Source organism: Coregonus clupeaformis, chromosome 24 (genome assembly GCF_020615455.1).
Source record: "Coregonus clupeaformis isolate EN_2021a chromosome 24, ASM2061545v1, whole genome shotgun sequence".
Taxonomy (NCBI): domain Eukaryota; kingdom Metazoa; phylum Chordata; class Actinopteri; order Salmoniformes; family Salmonidae; genus Coregonus; species Coregonus clupeaformis.
Genome location: NC_059215.1, coordinates 44,025,961 through 44,043,761, shown reverse-complemented (window position 1 = coordinate 44,043,761; position 17,801 = coordinate 44,025,961). Strand labels below are relative to the sequence as shown.

Below are 17,801 nucleotides of genomic sequence, written 5' to 3'. Positions count from 1 at the left end.
GTCAGCTCTGGGCGTACAGAAAGTGCCCCGAGGAGGCGGGTCTACGTAGCAGTTAAGCCAATTGCTAATTTAAGATATGAATGTATGACATAAAATGTAGCTAATCAGCGATTTTAATTCGAATCCAAGGAGGGCGATTATTTTATCGCCCCAAGCTCGCCCCTGATAAAATAAGGACCGGGCTCCAGTGGCGCCATTTTTACTAGACGACAATGGCGAACGCAAACGTTACTCCTCCAAGACCCAACCCTAACTCGGTGAAATCTCTCCTCCAAGATCCGTTTGAGAGGAGAACTTTGTCAGAGAAAGTTCGGGTGAAAGAGCTGGGCCCAGATCAACCTGACCTCTCAATCAGACAGCAGGCTAGCGAGAAAGGGAAGCAGTATATGCGCGGCTTCTCCCGTAGCTGGTACACCAGGAAGGCTTGGCTAGCTGGGTGCACTGATGCTAATGCTTTATTTTGCTTTCCGTGCTTGCTTTTTAAAACGACGGGGTCAGATTCAGCATGGACAGGTACCGGAGTGAGGGATATGAAGCACCTGTCAGAGAAGGTAAAGAAACATGAGAACACCAGGGCACACATGGACAACTCTGTAAAGCTAGCTGTATTAGGAAGGGTGAACATTGCTACGCAGCTGGATGACGGCCACAGGATTGCGGTGAGGAAACACAATGAGGAGGTGGATAAAAACAGGCACATTCTATCCAAAATTATCGATTGTGTGAAGTTCTGTGGGGCTTTTGAGTTGGCCTTGCGTGGGCACGAGGAGACTGACTCCTCGGACAACCCCGGCATTTTCCGGGGCTTAGTGGATTTTGTTGCCTCCCTCGACAGTGTGCTGGAGGAGCACCTGAAGACAGCTACCGTTACACAACACTGTGTACGAGTACAGGGATGACCTCCTAACGTGTTTCCAGACCATCAGAGACTCTGGGAACGTTGATGCCCCGACTGTCAGAGAGGCGGGGGGCTTTGTGAGGATGCTCGAAGACGAGGCTTTCTGTTTTTTCCTGGCACTGTTCCACAAGATCATGCCAAATGTGGACATGCTTTTCAGCCAGCTGCAGAAGAGGAACATCGACCCTGTCTTCATTAAAGCACTTGTCCAGAGGTTCACAGAAAGCATGCTAACAATCAGGTAAATAACTATATTTACTATTGGCTGATAAAGATGCTGTTAGAAAGATGAATAGTTCACTTACAACAGTTTAAAAGCCTAAATGTGTCTGGTCATCAAAGTGAGTGATTATCATAGAGCCGTCACAATTATATTTGTTTTAGTATTTTAAAAGGAAAGAGAAGACATTTACATTACATTTTAGTCATTTAGCAGACGCTCTTATCCAGAGCGACTTACAGTTAAGAGTGCATACATTTTTTCATACTGGCCCCCGTGGGAAACGAACCCACAACCCTGGCGTTGCAAGCGCCATGCTCTACCAACTGAGCTACACGGGACCACATTAGTTTTGGCAAGATCTGAAAAAGAAGTTGGTGGAGTGCAACCCTCAAACATTGAAGAATTACAGCAGTTTGCTGCTGAAGAATGGGCCAAATTGCCAGCAGAAAAGGTGCAGCAAGCTCATTGATGTCTACAATAAGCATATGTTGGCAGCTATCTTGGCCAAAAGCTGTGCAACCAAGTACTAGCTCCAGGGTGCCAATAATTTAGTCCATGACATTTGTCTATATTTTCTAAATTACAATTGTAAACTTAAGTTTACAGAAATATAATTAAAGGTGTGGAGACCCATTTTTTCCTCTCATATTTCAACTGATTTTAGAAGAAATAGGGAATTATTTAAGAAAAGCCCAAGGGTGCCAATATATTTGGACACAACTGTATGCCTTCAGTCTAATTGGAATGTATGGCAGTAGAGTTGTTTGTATTTCTCCCTAACCAAAATGGCTGCCATTAGGATACCATTCAGGATTTTTTTCACCTGTGTTACCACGACAATCACGCCAAATGAGCATTGCATTTGTGTGCTCCTTCAGTGTGAATGCGCAAATTTGATATGGGTCACATGTAAAACTGATACATAATTGATACAGATTTACGGTATGTTGCCTATATATTACTATATACCGGTATTGATGCACAGACCAGTTTGGGTTTTTACTTTACCTTCTATAACGGTATTTCAATGTTTGGTTTGTTAAATGTGGTAATGCCACTCCGCCATGTGTAACGTCCGTTTTTCTAGTTTACTCCGCAATTTGGGTCGTCTCTCTCCCTCTCTCACCAAGTACCACCCCGTCACCAAGGAGCGCAGTTGTTGTTACTCGACCACGAGAACAAGTGTTTGTCCAAAAAGACACAATCAGACGTTGATAATAATGCAGGAAAGTACTACACAGTTTGTAATAATTATTCAGGTGTCCACCAGGTCAATTTCTAGAAGAGGCCTAGTTGTTATTGAAGATTAACTTTATTGCTAAGTGCACAGCAGAACAAAATTATGTTGCATCCCTCTCACAAATGTAATAGAAAAAGGCTTTAAAACGTAATAACATCAGTTAATTATGTACATCACAGGTTAAAAGCAGTTACTAGACATAGTTTGTGTGTATATACACACTATCTGTCTGTCTGTCTGTCTGTCTATATATATATATATATATATATATATATATATATATAAGTCACTGGTTGTGTGTTGAGGGGGAATTACAGTGAGCTAAGAAGTCTGATTGCAAGTTATCAAATTAAACTTTATTTTTGGACCCAGGGCCTCAATTCCCTCTTTGTGTGGGGACAGCGCATCTGACGAGCAGCAACAGCCCATCAAGCGACGGAGGATGCTGGGACCAGGAGAACAACAGAGGTTGGCTATAGAGGTAAGTTGTGATGTAATTGTCAGTGTTTCCCCATAGAACTTTTTTCAGGCCTGGTAGTATGTAGCCAAAACCCTGGAACAATCAGCACCTTGGTAATCATATACTTGAGTTGGACATAGGCATGTGTCAGTCAGGATCACTTGCATCAAAATAGCTTAATTGCAAATTAAAGCTGATGATGTATCTTTTACAGGTATGTGATACCATCCTGAGTCATGCCAAAGAGAGGTTCTCCTTCACCCAGCACCTCATCAGCGCAACACTATTGCACGGAGAGTTGTTCCCACAACACAGTGTGAAGTTCCCCCGATACAGCGCTTGAAACAACCGTGGAGGCGTACCCCATGTTGAACAAGGCCAAGCTCAAAACCGAACTGTCCCTCATCTAGAGAACAGTGAGTTCAAGGCTTGTAGTGGTGCAGTGCCCCCTGTACCAGTTCTTCATGGAGAACAACCTTCAGAGCACTTTCACAGAGACTGCCAGCCTCCTCAAGATCCTCATCACCACACCCCATGACAACTGCTGAGTCAGAAAGGTGCTTCTCTACACTGAAAAGGATCAAGACCTTCCTGAGAAACAGCATGACACAGGATCGCCTGAACGCTCTGGCCATGCTCTCCATGGAGAAGAAACTTGTCAGGGACATTCCTGACTTTAATCAAAGGGTCATTGAGAGGTTTGCCACTCAGAAGGACAGACAGGGCAAAATTCCTGTACAAATAAGATGACAGACACACACACACAGAGCAGCTCTGGCCGCATGTTTCTTTGTATATAGTTGACCTTAGCATAAAAAATCCAGTTATATATGGTACTCTAGAAAGTCTTAATAGTGTCTTTGCTAATATTACTGTATATATGTTGTTTTGTATCAATTAATTGTTGCAGTTCTGGAGCACATTAACAATTAGTCACATTTAGTATGATCATAAAATACTGTATGCTATTCTTCCAGTCAAAGGTTTGAGTTCATCCACTTGATATCCATTTCTATATTATACATCCTTTTATACAGTGTAAGATTTCCTATAAACTTTATAATAATTTCATGTTATTGTCCACTTTCCACTCTGTTCTGACAGCATGCCTGTTGCGTTGCCTGTTTACTACCAATGGTAAAAAGTTCACTTTAAATGCAAATGAAAGGCTTGGGTTTGTGTAATATGTTTTTGTGTAAGAATGCCTCAACTTTTTAATATTGGCATTAAATAATTACTGAATGTTTCACTGAGCACTGCTGTCCTGCAGTTTGTGTTAAAATATATCGCGATGGTTACAGGAAAAAAAAGTATGGCACAGCCCCACCGAGAATATTTTTCACCAGCCGCCACTGCTGTGTAGTAAAGTACGTCTGCCAGTAGCTCGGTGTCCTGCGCTTGACTTAGCTCACCGCATACACGTCACCTTGACAAGTCTACACAGTAAGCCAGTGTTGTAGGCATTAGTCCTTCACTGAGAATTCGTTTTTAAGAGGTTTAGCTTCCCCTTTTAGAAACATGAATAGATCTTGCCATGCAAGGGGCACACTACGTGTAAGATGCACCTTGCAAAAGAGAAACAAGGTTTACATTCGGTATTTACTGTTATTGCTACAAAGTATCAAATTGCTATATATTAATGTTTAGCCTATATAGGCCTACTAAAATGTAAATCACATTTACAGTACTTGCTATAATTGTGGGTCTACTCTAATGATGGTAAAATAATGAAGTTAAATACAACCAATACTTTAGTTTGAGTTGTTGTAGATTGAGAAGGTCAGCATGCAACAGGTTCTGGGTGGCGAGAAGGCATGGTGGACAGTCGTGACAGATTGTACTCTGCAGCGCATGATCCGCACATAAATCAAAAGCCCCAAAAGCTATATTCAAATTCACTAACCTGCCATGGAAGAAAACGTCGCCTCTTCACCGCCAATGACTGCCTCTTTGCTAAATTCCCGCTCTCCCTAATTTGATGCTCTTCCCATGATGACAGCACACCCCGCCGGGGGTGACCCCGGCCATGCTGTAGTGGTGCACTAATGACTATTAATACGTGACGTCACCGACTGAGGTCTAAACTATGCAAGAATGTGTACCTACACTGTAATTACACTGTAGCCTACCTACCTATGTAATTCATATATGTTTTATATGGTACCCACATAAGTATAATATTGAGTCTATTGGATAACTCAAAAATAGTCTGTTCAATGATTGGTTGTTTTATTGATGGCAAATCTCTCATCCTAACTTGGTGACTGAGATAAAACTTACTCTTTTGGTTAGATTCTATTATCTTGGTAAAACTCCCTTACAATCTTATTCCTAACTGATTATAATGCAAGGTTCTGCAACATTCTTGTTCATTGATTGGAAAAGATTAAGAACATAGAATTTATTACATGATTAATTGTCAATCCATCTGCAGTGGGACTAATCAACTTTCACAACGTACCATCATTGTCAGTAGGCTATAGGAAAATAAAAAAAGTATCATAAAATTCCTTTTACATTCCAATAGTACAGAATAACATGTAACAGTTATTTATACTGTTAAGTACCATTACATATTGTACACAACAGGATTGGGAAATGTAGGCCTACACATGCTATCCATTGAGCCACCAAAGCAGTACCATCAAACCTAAAAATGCAGAATACTGTACAACATGATTCTTTCCAGAATCATAATTACTAGAGTTCATGGCTCAGAGATACAGGACATTCCATTTCAGAACTGAAATATTTACTGTGCACATTTATTACTACTGTACATTTCCAGGAGGAACATTGTGAAATCAGGCAGCAACATAATAAGTGATTCCTATGGAATAAAGACTGTCCCTGTAAGTGCAACTCTCCGCTTCGGGCAGTGTCCAGAGGGATAGGGTCTGCGTTTAAGGCACATATCTGATGCACCCTAGAAATGCTGCCTTGTCACTGAATGGTCTACTGCAGGTCAATGTCAAATGTCTAATTAATGGTCATGTGGTCATTTAGTCCGGCGATATTCAGTCAGTGCCTCATTGGTGCCTGGTTGATAATGGCATAGGCTTGGTAACAATTCAGGTGGTCCTCTTTCCTTTTGGATATAGTTTCCAGTTGGTTGATGTTCAGTTTATCCATGACCCTGTGGTCTATGTCCAGTCACGTCCTGGTTGTGACCTCACACGGATATGACCCGTATGGGGCGCTCCTGGACATAGAGGGGGTGTCGACACACCCTGTAGGGCTCCTCCAGAAGTGGAGTGCTCACTGCTGATACACTGCCCTCTTGTTCTCCATACTGCCTGACCAGGCCTGAGCCTGGGGGTACCCCTGGGTTCTGGACCAGGACCGCGGTCCGAGATGGACCTGGATACTGGGGTGGGATGGGGTTTTGAAGTAGGCCTGGATTGTGTGGCAGACCTGGGTTGTGGTAGAGGCCTGAGTTGTGTGGGAGGATGGGCTGGTTGTAGCCTCTGCAGGGAAGAGGAGCTGAGTTGAGGGCTGGGCCAATGGTGGAGGCTGGGACTGGACCAGTCAGAGCATAGGGGTACTGATGATACCTGTAGAGAGGACAGAGGCAGCGACATTGAGCTTTGCAAGGAAGATACGCATGAAAAGGCACGCACTCACGCACACACACATGCACACACACATGCACACACACACAGTCCTCACCAGCTGGGTCTCTTATTGTCACACATTGAAGGGTCATGGTTGACCCATGGTGGAAGTGCCTTCTCCTGGGCGTTGTTATTGTTGTTCCTGCCATTGTGGCCATAGCGAGAGGCCCTGTTCTCCTCCTGTTCCACTTCCTCCAGCTGGTGCCACAGACGCGTCTCCCTGGCAACGCAGAAAGGTTTTTACAGATGTAGGATCTTAATTTGATCACTCTTTTGTTGCTGAGAATTTTCCTGAACAGCAGGAAATGCAAACTTGTAGTGTATTTGAGGTTTAAAAAGGCTTCTAAAGTTTGTAATTTCCACTTTAAAATTTCAGACCTGACTTGCCCTAATGAAACATTTAGCAAACTGGCTCAAATTAAGATCCTACATCTGTATAGTCCCGTGTAGCTCACTTGGTAGAGCATGGCGCTTGCAACACCAGGGTTGTGGGTTCGGTTCCCATGGGGGACAAGTATGAAAATGTATGCACTCACTACTGTAAGTCTGAAAATGTATGCACTCACTACTGTAAGTCGCTCTGGATAAGAGCATCTGCTAAATGTAAATGGTGTTCTGCGTCAATAGGGACTCAATATCGTTATTAATCCCCTTGACCACATAGTATCATTTACGGCTCTCCATCTTTTTTTCTTTGTGTGTGTTTTACCCCCTTTTTCTAACACCTCTCCTGTCTTCTCTTTTCCTCTCAATCCCCTCTCTTCCATTCATCTCTCCTTCTCACATGTCCTGTCTCATCTTTTGGTCTCCTCTCCTCCTTCTCCCCTTTCACTAGTCATGGCTCCTCCTCACCTACTATCTCCTCTCACCTATCCTGTCTCCTCCATCTCTCCTTCTCACCTCGCCTTCCATCTTACTTCCATCTCTCCCTCTCATCTCGCCATCTCTCCCTCTCACCTCTCCATCTCTCCCTCTCACCTCTCCATCTCTCCCTCTCACCTCTCCATCTCTCCCTCTCACCTCTCCATCTCTCCCTCTCACCTCGCCATCTCTCCCTCTCACCTCTCCATCTCTCCCTCTCACCTCTCCATCTCTCCCTCTCACCTCTCCATCTCTCCATCTCACCTCTCAATCTCTCCCTCTCACCTCTCCATCTCTCCCTCTCACCTCTCACCTCTCCATCTCTCCCTCTCACCTCTCCATCTCGCCATCTATCCCTCTCACCTCTCACCTCTCCATCTCTCCCTCTCACCTCTCCATCTCTCCATCTCTCCCTCTCACCTCGCCATCTCTCCCTCTCACCTCGCCATCTCTCCCTCTCACCTCGCCATCTCTCCCTCTCACCTCGCCATCTCTCCCTCTCACCTCGCCATCTCTCCCTCTCACCTCGCCATCTCTCCCTCTCACCTCTCCATCTCTCCCTCTCACCTCTCCATCTCTCCCTCTCACCTCTCCATCTCTCCCTCTCACCTCTCCATCTCTCCTCTCACCTCGCCATCTCTCCCTCTCACCTCTCCATCTCTCCCTCTCACCTCTCAATCTCTCCCTCTCACCTCTCCATCTCTCCCTCTCACCTCTCCATCTCTCCCTCTCACCTCTCCATCTTTCCCTCTCACCTCTCCATCTCTCCCTCTCACCTCTCCATCTCTCCCTCTCACCTCTCCATCTCTCCTCTCACCTCGCCATCTCTCCCTCTCACCTCTCCATCTCTCCCTCTCACCTCTCCATCTCCCTCTCTCACCTCGCCATCTCTCCCTCTCACCTCTCCATCTCTCCCTCTCACCTCTCCATCTCTCCCTCTCACCTCTCCATCTCTCCCTCTCACCTCTCCATCTCTCCCTCTCACCTCTCCATCTCTCCCTCTCACCTCGCCATCTCTCCTCTCACCTCTCCATCTCTCCCTCTCACCTCTCCATCTCTCCCTCTCACCTCTCCATCTCTCCCTCTCACCTCTCCATCTCTCCCTCTCACCTCTCCATCTCTCCCTATCACCTCTCCATCTCTCCCTATCACCTCTCCATCTCTCCCTCTCACCTCTCCATCTCTCCCTCTCACCTCTCCATCTCTCCCTCTCACCTCTCCATCTCTCCCTCTCACCTCTCCATCTCTCCCTCTCACCTCTCCATCTCTCCTCTCACCTCTCCATCTCTCCTCTCACCTCTCCATCTCTCCCTCTCACCTCTCCATCTCTCCCTCTCACCTCACCATCTCTCCCTCTCACCTCTCCATCTCTCCCTCTCACCTCTCCATCTCTCCCTCTCACCTCTCCATCTCTCCCTCTCACCTCTCCATCTCTCCTCTCACCTCGCCATCTCTCCCTCTCACCTCTCCATCTCTCCCTCTCACCTCTCAATCTCTCCCCTCTCACCTCTCCATCTCTCCCTCTCACCTCTCCATCTCTCCCTCTCACCTCTCCATCTTTCCCTCTCACCTCTCCATCTCTCCCTCTCACCTCTCCATCTCTCCCTCTCACCTCTCCATCTCTCCTCTCACCTCGCCATCTCTCCCTCTCACCTCTCCATCTCTCCCTCTCACCTCTCCATCTCCCTCTCTCACCTCGCCATCTCTCCCTCTCACCTCTCCATCTCTCCCTCTCACCTCTCCATCTCTCCCTCTCACCTCTCCATCTCTCCCTCTCACCTCTCCATCTCTCCCTCTCACCTCTCCATCTCTCCCTCTCACCTCGCCATCTCTCCTCTCACCTCTCCATCTCTCCCTCTCACCTCTCCATCTCTCCCTCTCACCTCTCCATCTCTCCCTCTCACCTCTCCATCTCTCCCTCTCACCTCTCCATCTCTCCCTATCACCTCTCCATCTCTCCCTATCACCTCTCCATCTCTCCCTCTCACCTCTCCATCTCTCCCTCTCACCTCTCCATCTCTCCCTCTCACCTCTCCATCTCTCCCTCTCACCTCTCCATCTCTCCCTCTCACCTCTCCATCTCTCCTCTCACCTCTCCATCTCTCCTCTCACCTCTCCATCTCTCCCTCTCACCTCTCCATCTCTCCCTCTCACCTCACCATCTCTCCCTCTCACCTCTCCATCTCTCCCTCTCACCTCTCCATCTCTCCTCTCACCTCGCCATCTCTCCCTCTCACCTCTCCATCTCTCCCTCTCACCTCTCCATCTCTCCCTCTCACCTCTCCATCTCTCCCTCTCACCTCTCCATCTCTCCCTCTCACCTCTCCATCTCTCCCTCTCATCTCGCCATCTCTCCCTCTCACCTCTCCATCTCTCCTCTCACCTCTCCATCTCTCCTCTCACCTCTCCATCTCTCCCTCTCACCTCTCCATCTCTCCTCTCACCTCTCACCTCTCCATCTCTCCCTCTCACCTCTCCATCTCTCCTCTCACCTCTCACCTCTCCATCTCTCCCTCTCACCTCTCCATTTCTCCCTCTCATCTCTCCATCTCTCCTCTCACCTCTCACCTCTCCATCTCTCCCTCTCACCTCTCCATCTCTCCTCTCACCTCTCACCTCTCCATCTCTCCCTCTCACCTCTCCATCTCTCCCTCTCACCTCTCCATCTCTCCCTCTCACCTCTCCATCTCTCCCTCTCACCTCTCCATCTCTCCCTCTCACCTCTCCATCTCTCCTCTCACCTCGCCATCTCTCCCTCTCACCTCTCCATCTCTCCCTCTCACCTCTCCATCTCTCCCTCTCACCTCGCCATCTCTCCCTCTCACCTCTCCATCTCTCCCTCTCACCTCTCCATCTCTCCCTCTCACCTCTCCATCTCTCCCTCTCACCTCTCCATCTCTCCCTCTCACCTCTCCATCTCTCCCTCTCACCTCGCCATCTCTCCTCTCACCTCTCCATCTCTCCCTCTCACCTCTCCATCTCTCCCTCTCACCTCTCCATCTCTCCCTCTCACCTCGCCATCTCTCCTCTCACCTCTCCATCTCTCCCTCTCACCTCTCCATCTCTCCCTCTCACCTCTCCATCTCTCCCTCTCACCTCTCCATCTCTCCCTCTCACCTCTCCATCTCTCCCTCTCACCTCTCCATCTCTCCTCTCACCTCTCCATCTCTCCCTCTCACCTCTCCATCTCTCCCTCTCACCTCTCCATCTCTCCTCTCACCTCGCCATCTCTCCCTCTCACCTCTCCATCTCTCCCTCTCACCTCTCCATCTCTCCCTCTCACCTCTCCATCTCTCCCTCTCACCTCTCCATCTCTCCCTCTCACCTCTCCATCTTTCCCACTCATCTCGCCATCTCTCCCTCTCACCTCTCCATCTCTCCTCTCACCTCTCACCTCTCCATCTCTCCTCTCACCTCTCACCTCTCCATCTCTCCCTCTCACCTCTCCATCTCTCCCTCTCACCTCTCCATCTCTCCCTCTCACCTCTCCATCTCTCCTCTCACCTCTCACCTCTCCATCTCTCCCTCTCACCTCTCCATCTCTCCTCTCACCTCTCACCTCTCCATCTCTCCCTCTCACCTCTCCATCTCTCCCTCTCACCTCGCCATCTCTCCCTCTCACCTCGCCATCTCTCCCTCTCACCTCTCCATCTCTCCCTCTCACCTCTCCATCTCTCCCTCTCACCTCACCATCTCTCCCTCTCACCTCGCCATCTCTCCCTCTCACCTCTCCATCTCTCCCTCTCACCTCTCCATCTCTCCCTCTCACCTCTCCATCTCTACCTCTCACCTCTCCATCTCTACCTCTCACCTCTCCATCTCTCCTCTCACCTCTCCATCTCTCCTCTCACCTCTCACCTCTCCATCTCTCCTCTCACCTCTCACCTCTCCATCTCTCCCTCTCACCTCTCCATCTCTCCCTCTCACCTCGCCATCTCTCCCTCTCACCTCGCCATCTCTCCCTCTCACCTCTCCATCTCTCCCTCTCACCTCTCCATCTCTCCTCTCACCTCTCCATCTCTCCCTCTCACCTCGCCATCTCTCCCTCTCACCTCTCCATCTCTCCCTCTCACCTCTCCATCTCTCCCTCTCACCTCTCCATCTCTCCTCTCACCTCTCCTCCTTCTTCCTCTCCTCCTCTGCTCTCTTTCTCTTTCTCTCCCCTCACCATCTCTCCTCTCACCTCTTCTCCTTCTTCTTCTCCTCCTCCGTGACACAGTCGAGCAAACAGCAGGTGATGAAGGCAATGGACATGAGGAGGATTATGGCACAGCTGATGATGGATGCCACCACTGCCACACGGAACCCAAAGTCTTCCGATGGAGACACCGCTGGGAGAAAATATAAAATGATCAATTAATTGATGAGATCTGTCTACAGACAACAAACAAGATATATAAAAACAAATCTCTCCAGAAAGTGATGGAAATATAATATATTTGAATGCCTTTTTAAGTGTATTGCATCCATTTATAATAGACATCATTAAGTACCTCGGTATCATGGTACCTTAAATATGCCATTGACATCTACATGACATTGCCCATGGTCAGAGAGCACATAAAACTATCTCCAATATATTCCTCTATATTCCTATTTTTCAGAATAATGAAGAGGCTGACAGGCAGGCAGACACAGCTCTGGGGCAGTTTGCAATCCATGCACTTTTTACACTCAATGCATTCTGAAGCTTTAATATACTCCTACACACGCATGCATGCACGCACGCACACACACACACTTTCCTAAGAGGACAACTTTCATTTTCACAATAAAGCCGAGTCTGACTCATCCATAATGTATGACTGAAGTGACGGCTGTCTTCACATGCTCTCAGCCATTGATTGGCCAGCAGAGCTGACTCCCTAGAGTCAGATGGAGAAGGGTGAGAGAGTGACAAACCTAACAGTCTCTCATTTGGACTTCTGTTCCTCATAGAATACAAATATGCTTTACATAAGCGGCTTATAAATATGAAAAGGATGTCTATGAATATTTCAAGAACAAACATAACCGGCACTGTACTAATGCTGAGTGCTTTGATTGCTGGCTGGTATGTCATTTTCTATGACAACATGTCCTAAAGGGTTGCATGCACTGGTGTCCTCAGACCAACCCTGCCATATACTAACATATTGTAACTATGGACAGCCACACCTACAAGTAAAGCCCAGTGGTACATCAGTGTGTGAGTATCCTCTCAGCATTAGATGGGTCATTCCACTAATTCGGTGCCTTTTGAGAAGTGTAACTTTAAAAACATTTACAAATGTTTTTAACATTCTGTCATAAAGAGCAGATGTTCAACTTAATAAAAAACATGTTTTCCCATCTCAAGAGGTTAAATAGAAAATATGTAATATAGTAAGTGCCTATTAAGTGCCAAATATATTAACAGGGTTGACTGTAACAGAGTTGACGATTTCTTCTTAAATCAGCCATAAATCCCTTTGTGACAGGGGCAATGAAAGCTTGTTGTGTGCAACAGGCAGTGGCAATTGAATGTAAGCTTCACACAAAAAAAGAAATGTGTTAAAACATTTCTACCCTGTCTATCTATGGGTCACGGGGTGACGTGTTATGCTCGACCCACTCAGTTTTCCACCACAAAACACCAGAAAATAGCCAAAAAGTGTAGAACCAGCTCACCTGCTTTTACTCTATTAGATGTTCAATGTTTGTTTAGAATTTTTTTTTTTTCAATAGTTTCACCATATTAAAACGTAACAGGGTTGACCTTAAAATGAGGGACAGACGTAAATTAATCACTAATCACATTAAATGAATAATAATCTTCAGAAATGACTTTGTCATAGCAACAAAATAACGAGGGCTTTACAATGATGGTGATAAAATCTTCCTAGAAGTGACACAGGTTTGACGGGGGGCCATGTCAAAATGCTGAATTTTGGCACTTGACTTTAGCAAGCCTTTATTCATATTAAAGGGCACTTCATTTAATATAACAGGCTTTTAAAATTCTATATTGGTGCACAATTTCTACATACAATATCAACGGCACTCTTTTCGTGGAACGACCCAGATACATACGTTTACACCAGGGAGAGCCTCCTGACCACTGGGTGCTGTTGCTGTCCCAGACACAGGATACCTCATTGCCCCCCACCAGACGGTGTCTGGATGGACACTGCAGGGTGATCACCGTCCCCACATTGGTGCCATTCCCCTGAATGATCTTCTGGGTGCCCAGCGCGGGCAGGGGCATGGGCGTGCACTGGCCTGGAGGGGGAGATGGTAACTATGGTATATACAGTCATATGTGAGCAGAACAGATAACTCAAACTAGAACAGCCACAATAGAACTTTCAGAGGAGAGCGTACCACATGGAACCCTCACAATGGAATGCTGCTGTGTCCCTTCAGCACAGAACACTACATTACAGAACACTCTGCATAGAAGCCCGTTGGGGGGCTGCTCAGTATTGCGTGACAAAAACACACACCACATCTGCAGCCCTGCGCTTTGCTGCATCTAATGTTGATGGTATCAAAGCAGGAAACATGATAAATCATTAAATAAAAGGCCTGCTAGCTTGGCTGAAACTCAGGTCCCATCTGTGGCCATGTTAAACAGCTGCTTATCAGACTCAGCACAGTGCTGCAGGAAAATGGACTCCCGCTGTGAGCTCTGGTTTACACACTGAACTATGACCCTTAACAGAATGACACTGCTCTAATGCAAATATACAGGAGTGTATTTCGGAAGGAATCAAAGTAAGCCACAGCTTGTGGATAAACAAAACAGCTCTGTCACATCCTGTGAAGTGTATTCAGTCAATTGTTTTTACACTGGCTGTGCTACTGTAACTGGTTAATATAACAAGTAACACATTCACTGGGAACACTTTCATCTCATCACCTCAAGAGTATAATGGAAATGTAATTTAGGGACATTGTCTGTGAAATCATGTAGCCTAGGCCTATTACCATTCTGTATAAATTGTTGCATTGTCTCCTTGCCACCACAAGAGGCCCTACATGTTCAAGAAACTACTTTTCTGAACTCAATGGTATCTGAAAGAGGAACCAAGTTGTTTTAATTCAGATAAAGTTTGAAATAGCGTTAGTAAATTCCAAAACTTCTGAGTCTCATGAGAGTATTCCTTTGAATGCCAGCGAGAGAGAGAGAGAGCGAGAGAGATAGAGAGAGAGAGAGAGAGAGAGAGAGAGAGAGAGAGAGAGAGAGAGAGAGAGAGAGAGAGAGAGAGAGAGAGAGAGAGAGAGAGAGAGAGAGAGAGAGACAGACAGACAGACAGACAGACAGACAGACAGACAGACAGACAGACAGAGCGAGAGAGTGACTGAGAAAGAGAGAGAGACATAGAGAGTCAGCAAGCAAGAGAGTTATGTTGCTGACTGACTATCGGGTGGTAGGCTAATTCATAAACCATCATTTCTGCAGGGCAGGTAGACAGTGCTCTCCAGCAGTCTGACTCATAGATTTCTGATCAAAGATATCCGTTCTCTGTCAGTTGGGCTGGGCTGGCAGGGTGAGTTATATTGCTAGGTCTTACAAGGCCATGATGAAACCTCACCAGCCTGAACAGATCCACAGAAAACACCATATTTATGCAACATTTATTTAGTACACAAGGACTCCAATTTTATGTAACTTGTGTGAATGTGTGTGTGTGTGTGTGTGTGTGTGTGTGTGAGCGTGTGCGAGCGTGTGTGTGGGAGTGAGAATGTGTTTGTGTTTGTGTGTGTGTGTGTGTGTTTGTGTGTGTGTGTGTGTGTGTGAGTGTGTGCGAGCGTGTGTGTGGGAGTGAGCATGTGTGTATGTGTGTGTTTAAAAGTGTGGCTGTACATCCTAGCTCAGTACAACTGCAGTGTTAGTTGATGTGAAACTAAGAAACCATGCATTCTGAAAGCCACCTGCAGCTTCTCAGACCATGTGATCTATAGGAACACATTCTCACTTTCCCTTTCCATTGTTTTGCCCTTATACAGGCTCAGAATAGACATCGGCTGGCTACTCTATTATTCCATTAAAACCATATCTTATAAGACATTAAGACCTTTTATTCCATTTATGTTTTGTTGTCATAGGATAGTTTGTAAACATATGCTGCGTAGCTTGTAGAAAGTAGGCCTAATGATGTTTTCCTGCAATGTAATTCATTGAGTACAGATACATCATATAAATGAAGTGCTATTTGTGTGTCATGAAGTGCATTTTCTCCCAAAATATTAGCCTACATGTTGGTAGGTCCATTCTGTGATGGTATACACACACAGTTTGCAGCTATATTTAACAAATCCATTAAACAAATTCATAATGCCTCCAATAAAGCTTTACTTTCAGGCACTGTACTAATGACATGACATCTATGACCACACTGGATAGATCCTGAAGCTCACTTACCTGTATAATTACGGCCACGGTTGCCGTTTTTGGTTGAATAAATAGTTCTGGAAACATCAACCACCGAAGCTGTAACCGTTGACATTTCGGACGTGTAATCTACTCAACGGTCGACAACCCCTCCAAGACGCGCGTAAAAACGACAAGGAGACGCACAAGAGGATGCTACCGTAGCCTACAGCTGGAGAATTATGGTCACTGTGCTGGATTGTGTTCGCACTTTGTCTCACTGCCTGTGCGTGCTCACGCGTTTGCTTTTTCGGTCTCTTTCTCCCAGGCACACGGACCCTCCAGCAACCTATCAATGTATGTTGGTGTATCGGCTCGGCTTGTCGCGCTGCGCTCTGGGAACACACTGACTGTCCCGAGCAAAATCCGTCCTTCTTTGTCTGAGAGATTCTGCTAAACTAATCGGTGTGTAGGCTATGTCCGAATATCACTTGATGTCACGGTAATAGGCTTGTTGTCAAGGCGCTCCGAAGGTTGGCAGCATATAATTAGGTATTAGAATAGGCCTACATTAAGTAATGTAATAGGATCGCTATGGTTGGCAGTGAGTTCCTCCTTTCAGTTCACAATGCAGGAGTAATCTGTGTGTTTGTGGGCTAGAGGTGATTTTCTCACATTGCCCCGCCTTTGATGATCTGTTTGTGCACACATTAGACTTTATGACAATGGTACTATATACTGTCGTTTATAGCACTAAGCATATAACCAGTCATTTGAAGCTATTTGGAAGTAGTCACATTTTGTATTTCTTATAAGATGCAATTTATAAGCCTCAGATATCTGGACTGTGCTTAGGGTGTACCTACAGTATTACTGTTGCATGATGTAATGCATCAAAGGATATCATGGAGACTTTGATAGTGTCCACCACTGCACACTTCAATCTGACATCACATGATAGGGTCTGGCTGGCTTACATCCTGTACTCACATTACTTACTCTAAAGGCATAAATCCACTGTACTGTTGTAAGCTACATAGATTTTTAACAGATGCTTTCCAAAGCAATTTGCACAGATTATACTTTGTCGGGCTGGACATTTACTGAGGGGACCGATTGCGTGACTCGGTCTAGAGCACGACAGCTGTATAGCGGGGATTTGAACCCGTAACCTTTGGCCATCATCACTTAAACAGCTAAACCATTAGTCCCGGCATAGAGATTCCTTGGCAGATTCTGAAAGTATTAAGTCCTGGAGTTTGCCCTTCTGATTTATGGAATACAAATATAGCCTATTAATTCTTTAATGTAATATGATTTACATGAGGCTCGCCACTCTGTTCTCTGTGCCAGAACAGGAATCTTTTTAATCTTTATAAACAGTGGTCATTCATGTGCATGGCTGTTAATGTTAAAAGCCGGACAAGACCAGAGATAAGGGGGGGGGGAGAGAGAAAAGGAGAGAGAGAGAGAGAGAGAGAGAGAGAAAGAGGAGGAGGGGGGGTTCAGAATCAAACTATTCAGAGCCCATAATCAATGCCAGTGAAATCTATCAGCAGGACAAGTGTTTGTTTACCCATCATACCGTTCACCACCAGCTGTCCAAGAACAAGAACAATCAGCCAAACAGGAAATCATGTCCTCATTGATGCGTGCTGTGCAGGGGTGCATTTGAAAACATGACGTGGGAGTTGTTTTCAATCACTATCTTCACATCCTGGGTCTATAGAGCAGTCCTCTACCAACCATTTAACATAATCAGTCTTTTCTCCTGAAGAAAGAGTAAACCACGTCACTGTCCAAGGCGTCCATCTCATTCTCTACTGCAGGGGTACTCAACTCTTACCCTACGAGGTCCGAAGACTGCTGGTTTTCTGTTCTACCTGATAATTCATTGCACCCACCTGGTGTCGCAGGTCTAAATTAGTCCCTGATTAGAGGGGAACAATGAAAAAAACGCAGTGGAACTGGCTTCAAGGTCCAGAGTTGAGTTTGAAGGCCCTATAGTGTGTTTTTCCTGCTCCTCCTTTTGTGCCCTTGCAGATCGTTTTGATGTGTCATAGTTCAATTAGCTTATGGTAAACCATTTAATTGGTATGAATCACTTAGCTCTATTATACTGCTCATCGGGTAGCCTTATTAAAGGAATAGCCTTTATGCCAGCCAAGAG

General features: G+C 46.0%; 1 protein-coding gene across 1 annotated transcript; it reads right to left on the bottom strand.

Moving 5' to 3' along the window:
* Positions 1-5,207: 5,207 nt before the first annotated feature.
* Positions 5,208-16,246, bottom strand: LOC121538574. The gene is made up of 5 exons (XM_041846714.2): positions 15,683-16,246; positions 13,348-13,536; positions 11,480-11,627; positions 6,491-6,655; positions 5,208-6,375 (listed from the first exon to the last, which is right to left on the bottom strand). Exons 1-5 carry the CDS (start codon positions 15,765-15,767, stop codon positions 5,994-5,996), a joined length of 969 nt encoding a protein of 322 aa, XP_041702648.2. The 5' UTR covers positions 15,768-16,246; the 3' UTR covers positions 5,208-5,993.
* Positions 16,247-17,801: the final 1,555 nt, after the last annotated feature.

Coding starts and splice junctions, on each gene's coding strand:
- LOC121538574 (XM_041846714.2), bottom strand. CDS start 15,767: ATGTCAACGGTTACAGCTTCGGTGGTTGATGTTTCCAGAACTATTTAT. Junction 11,628..13,347: donor AGGCTCTCCCTGGTGTAAAC/GTATGTATCTGG, acceptor ATTTTCTCCCAG/CGGTGTCTCCATCGGAAGAC. Junction 6,656..11,479: donor GAGAAGAAGAAGGAGAAGAG/GTGAGAGGAGAG, acceptor CTGCGTTGCCAG/GGAGACGCGTCTGTGGCACC.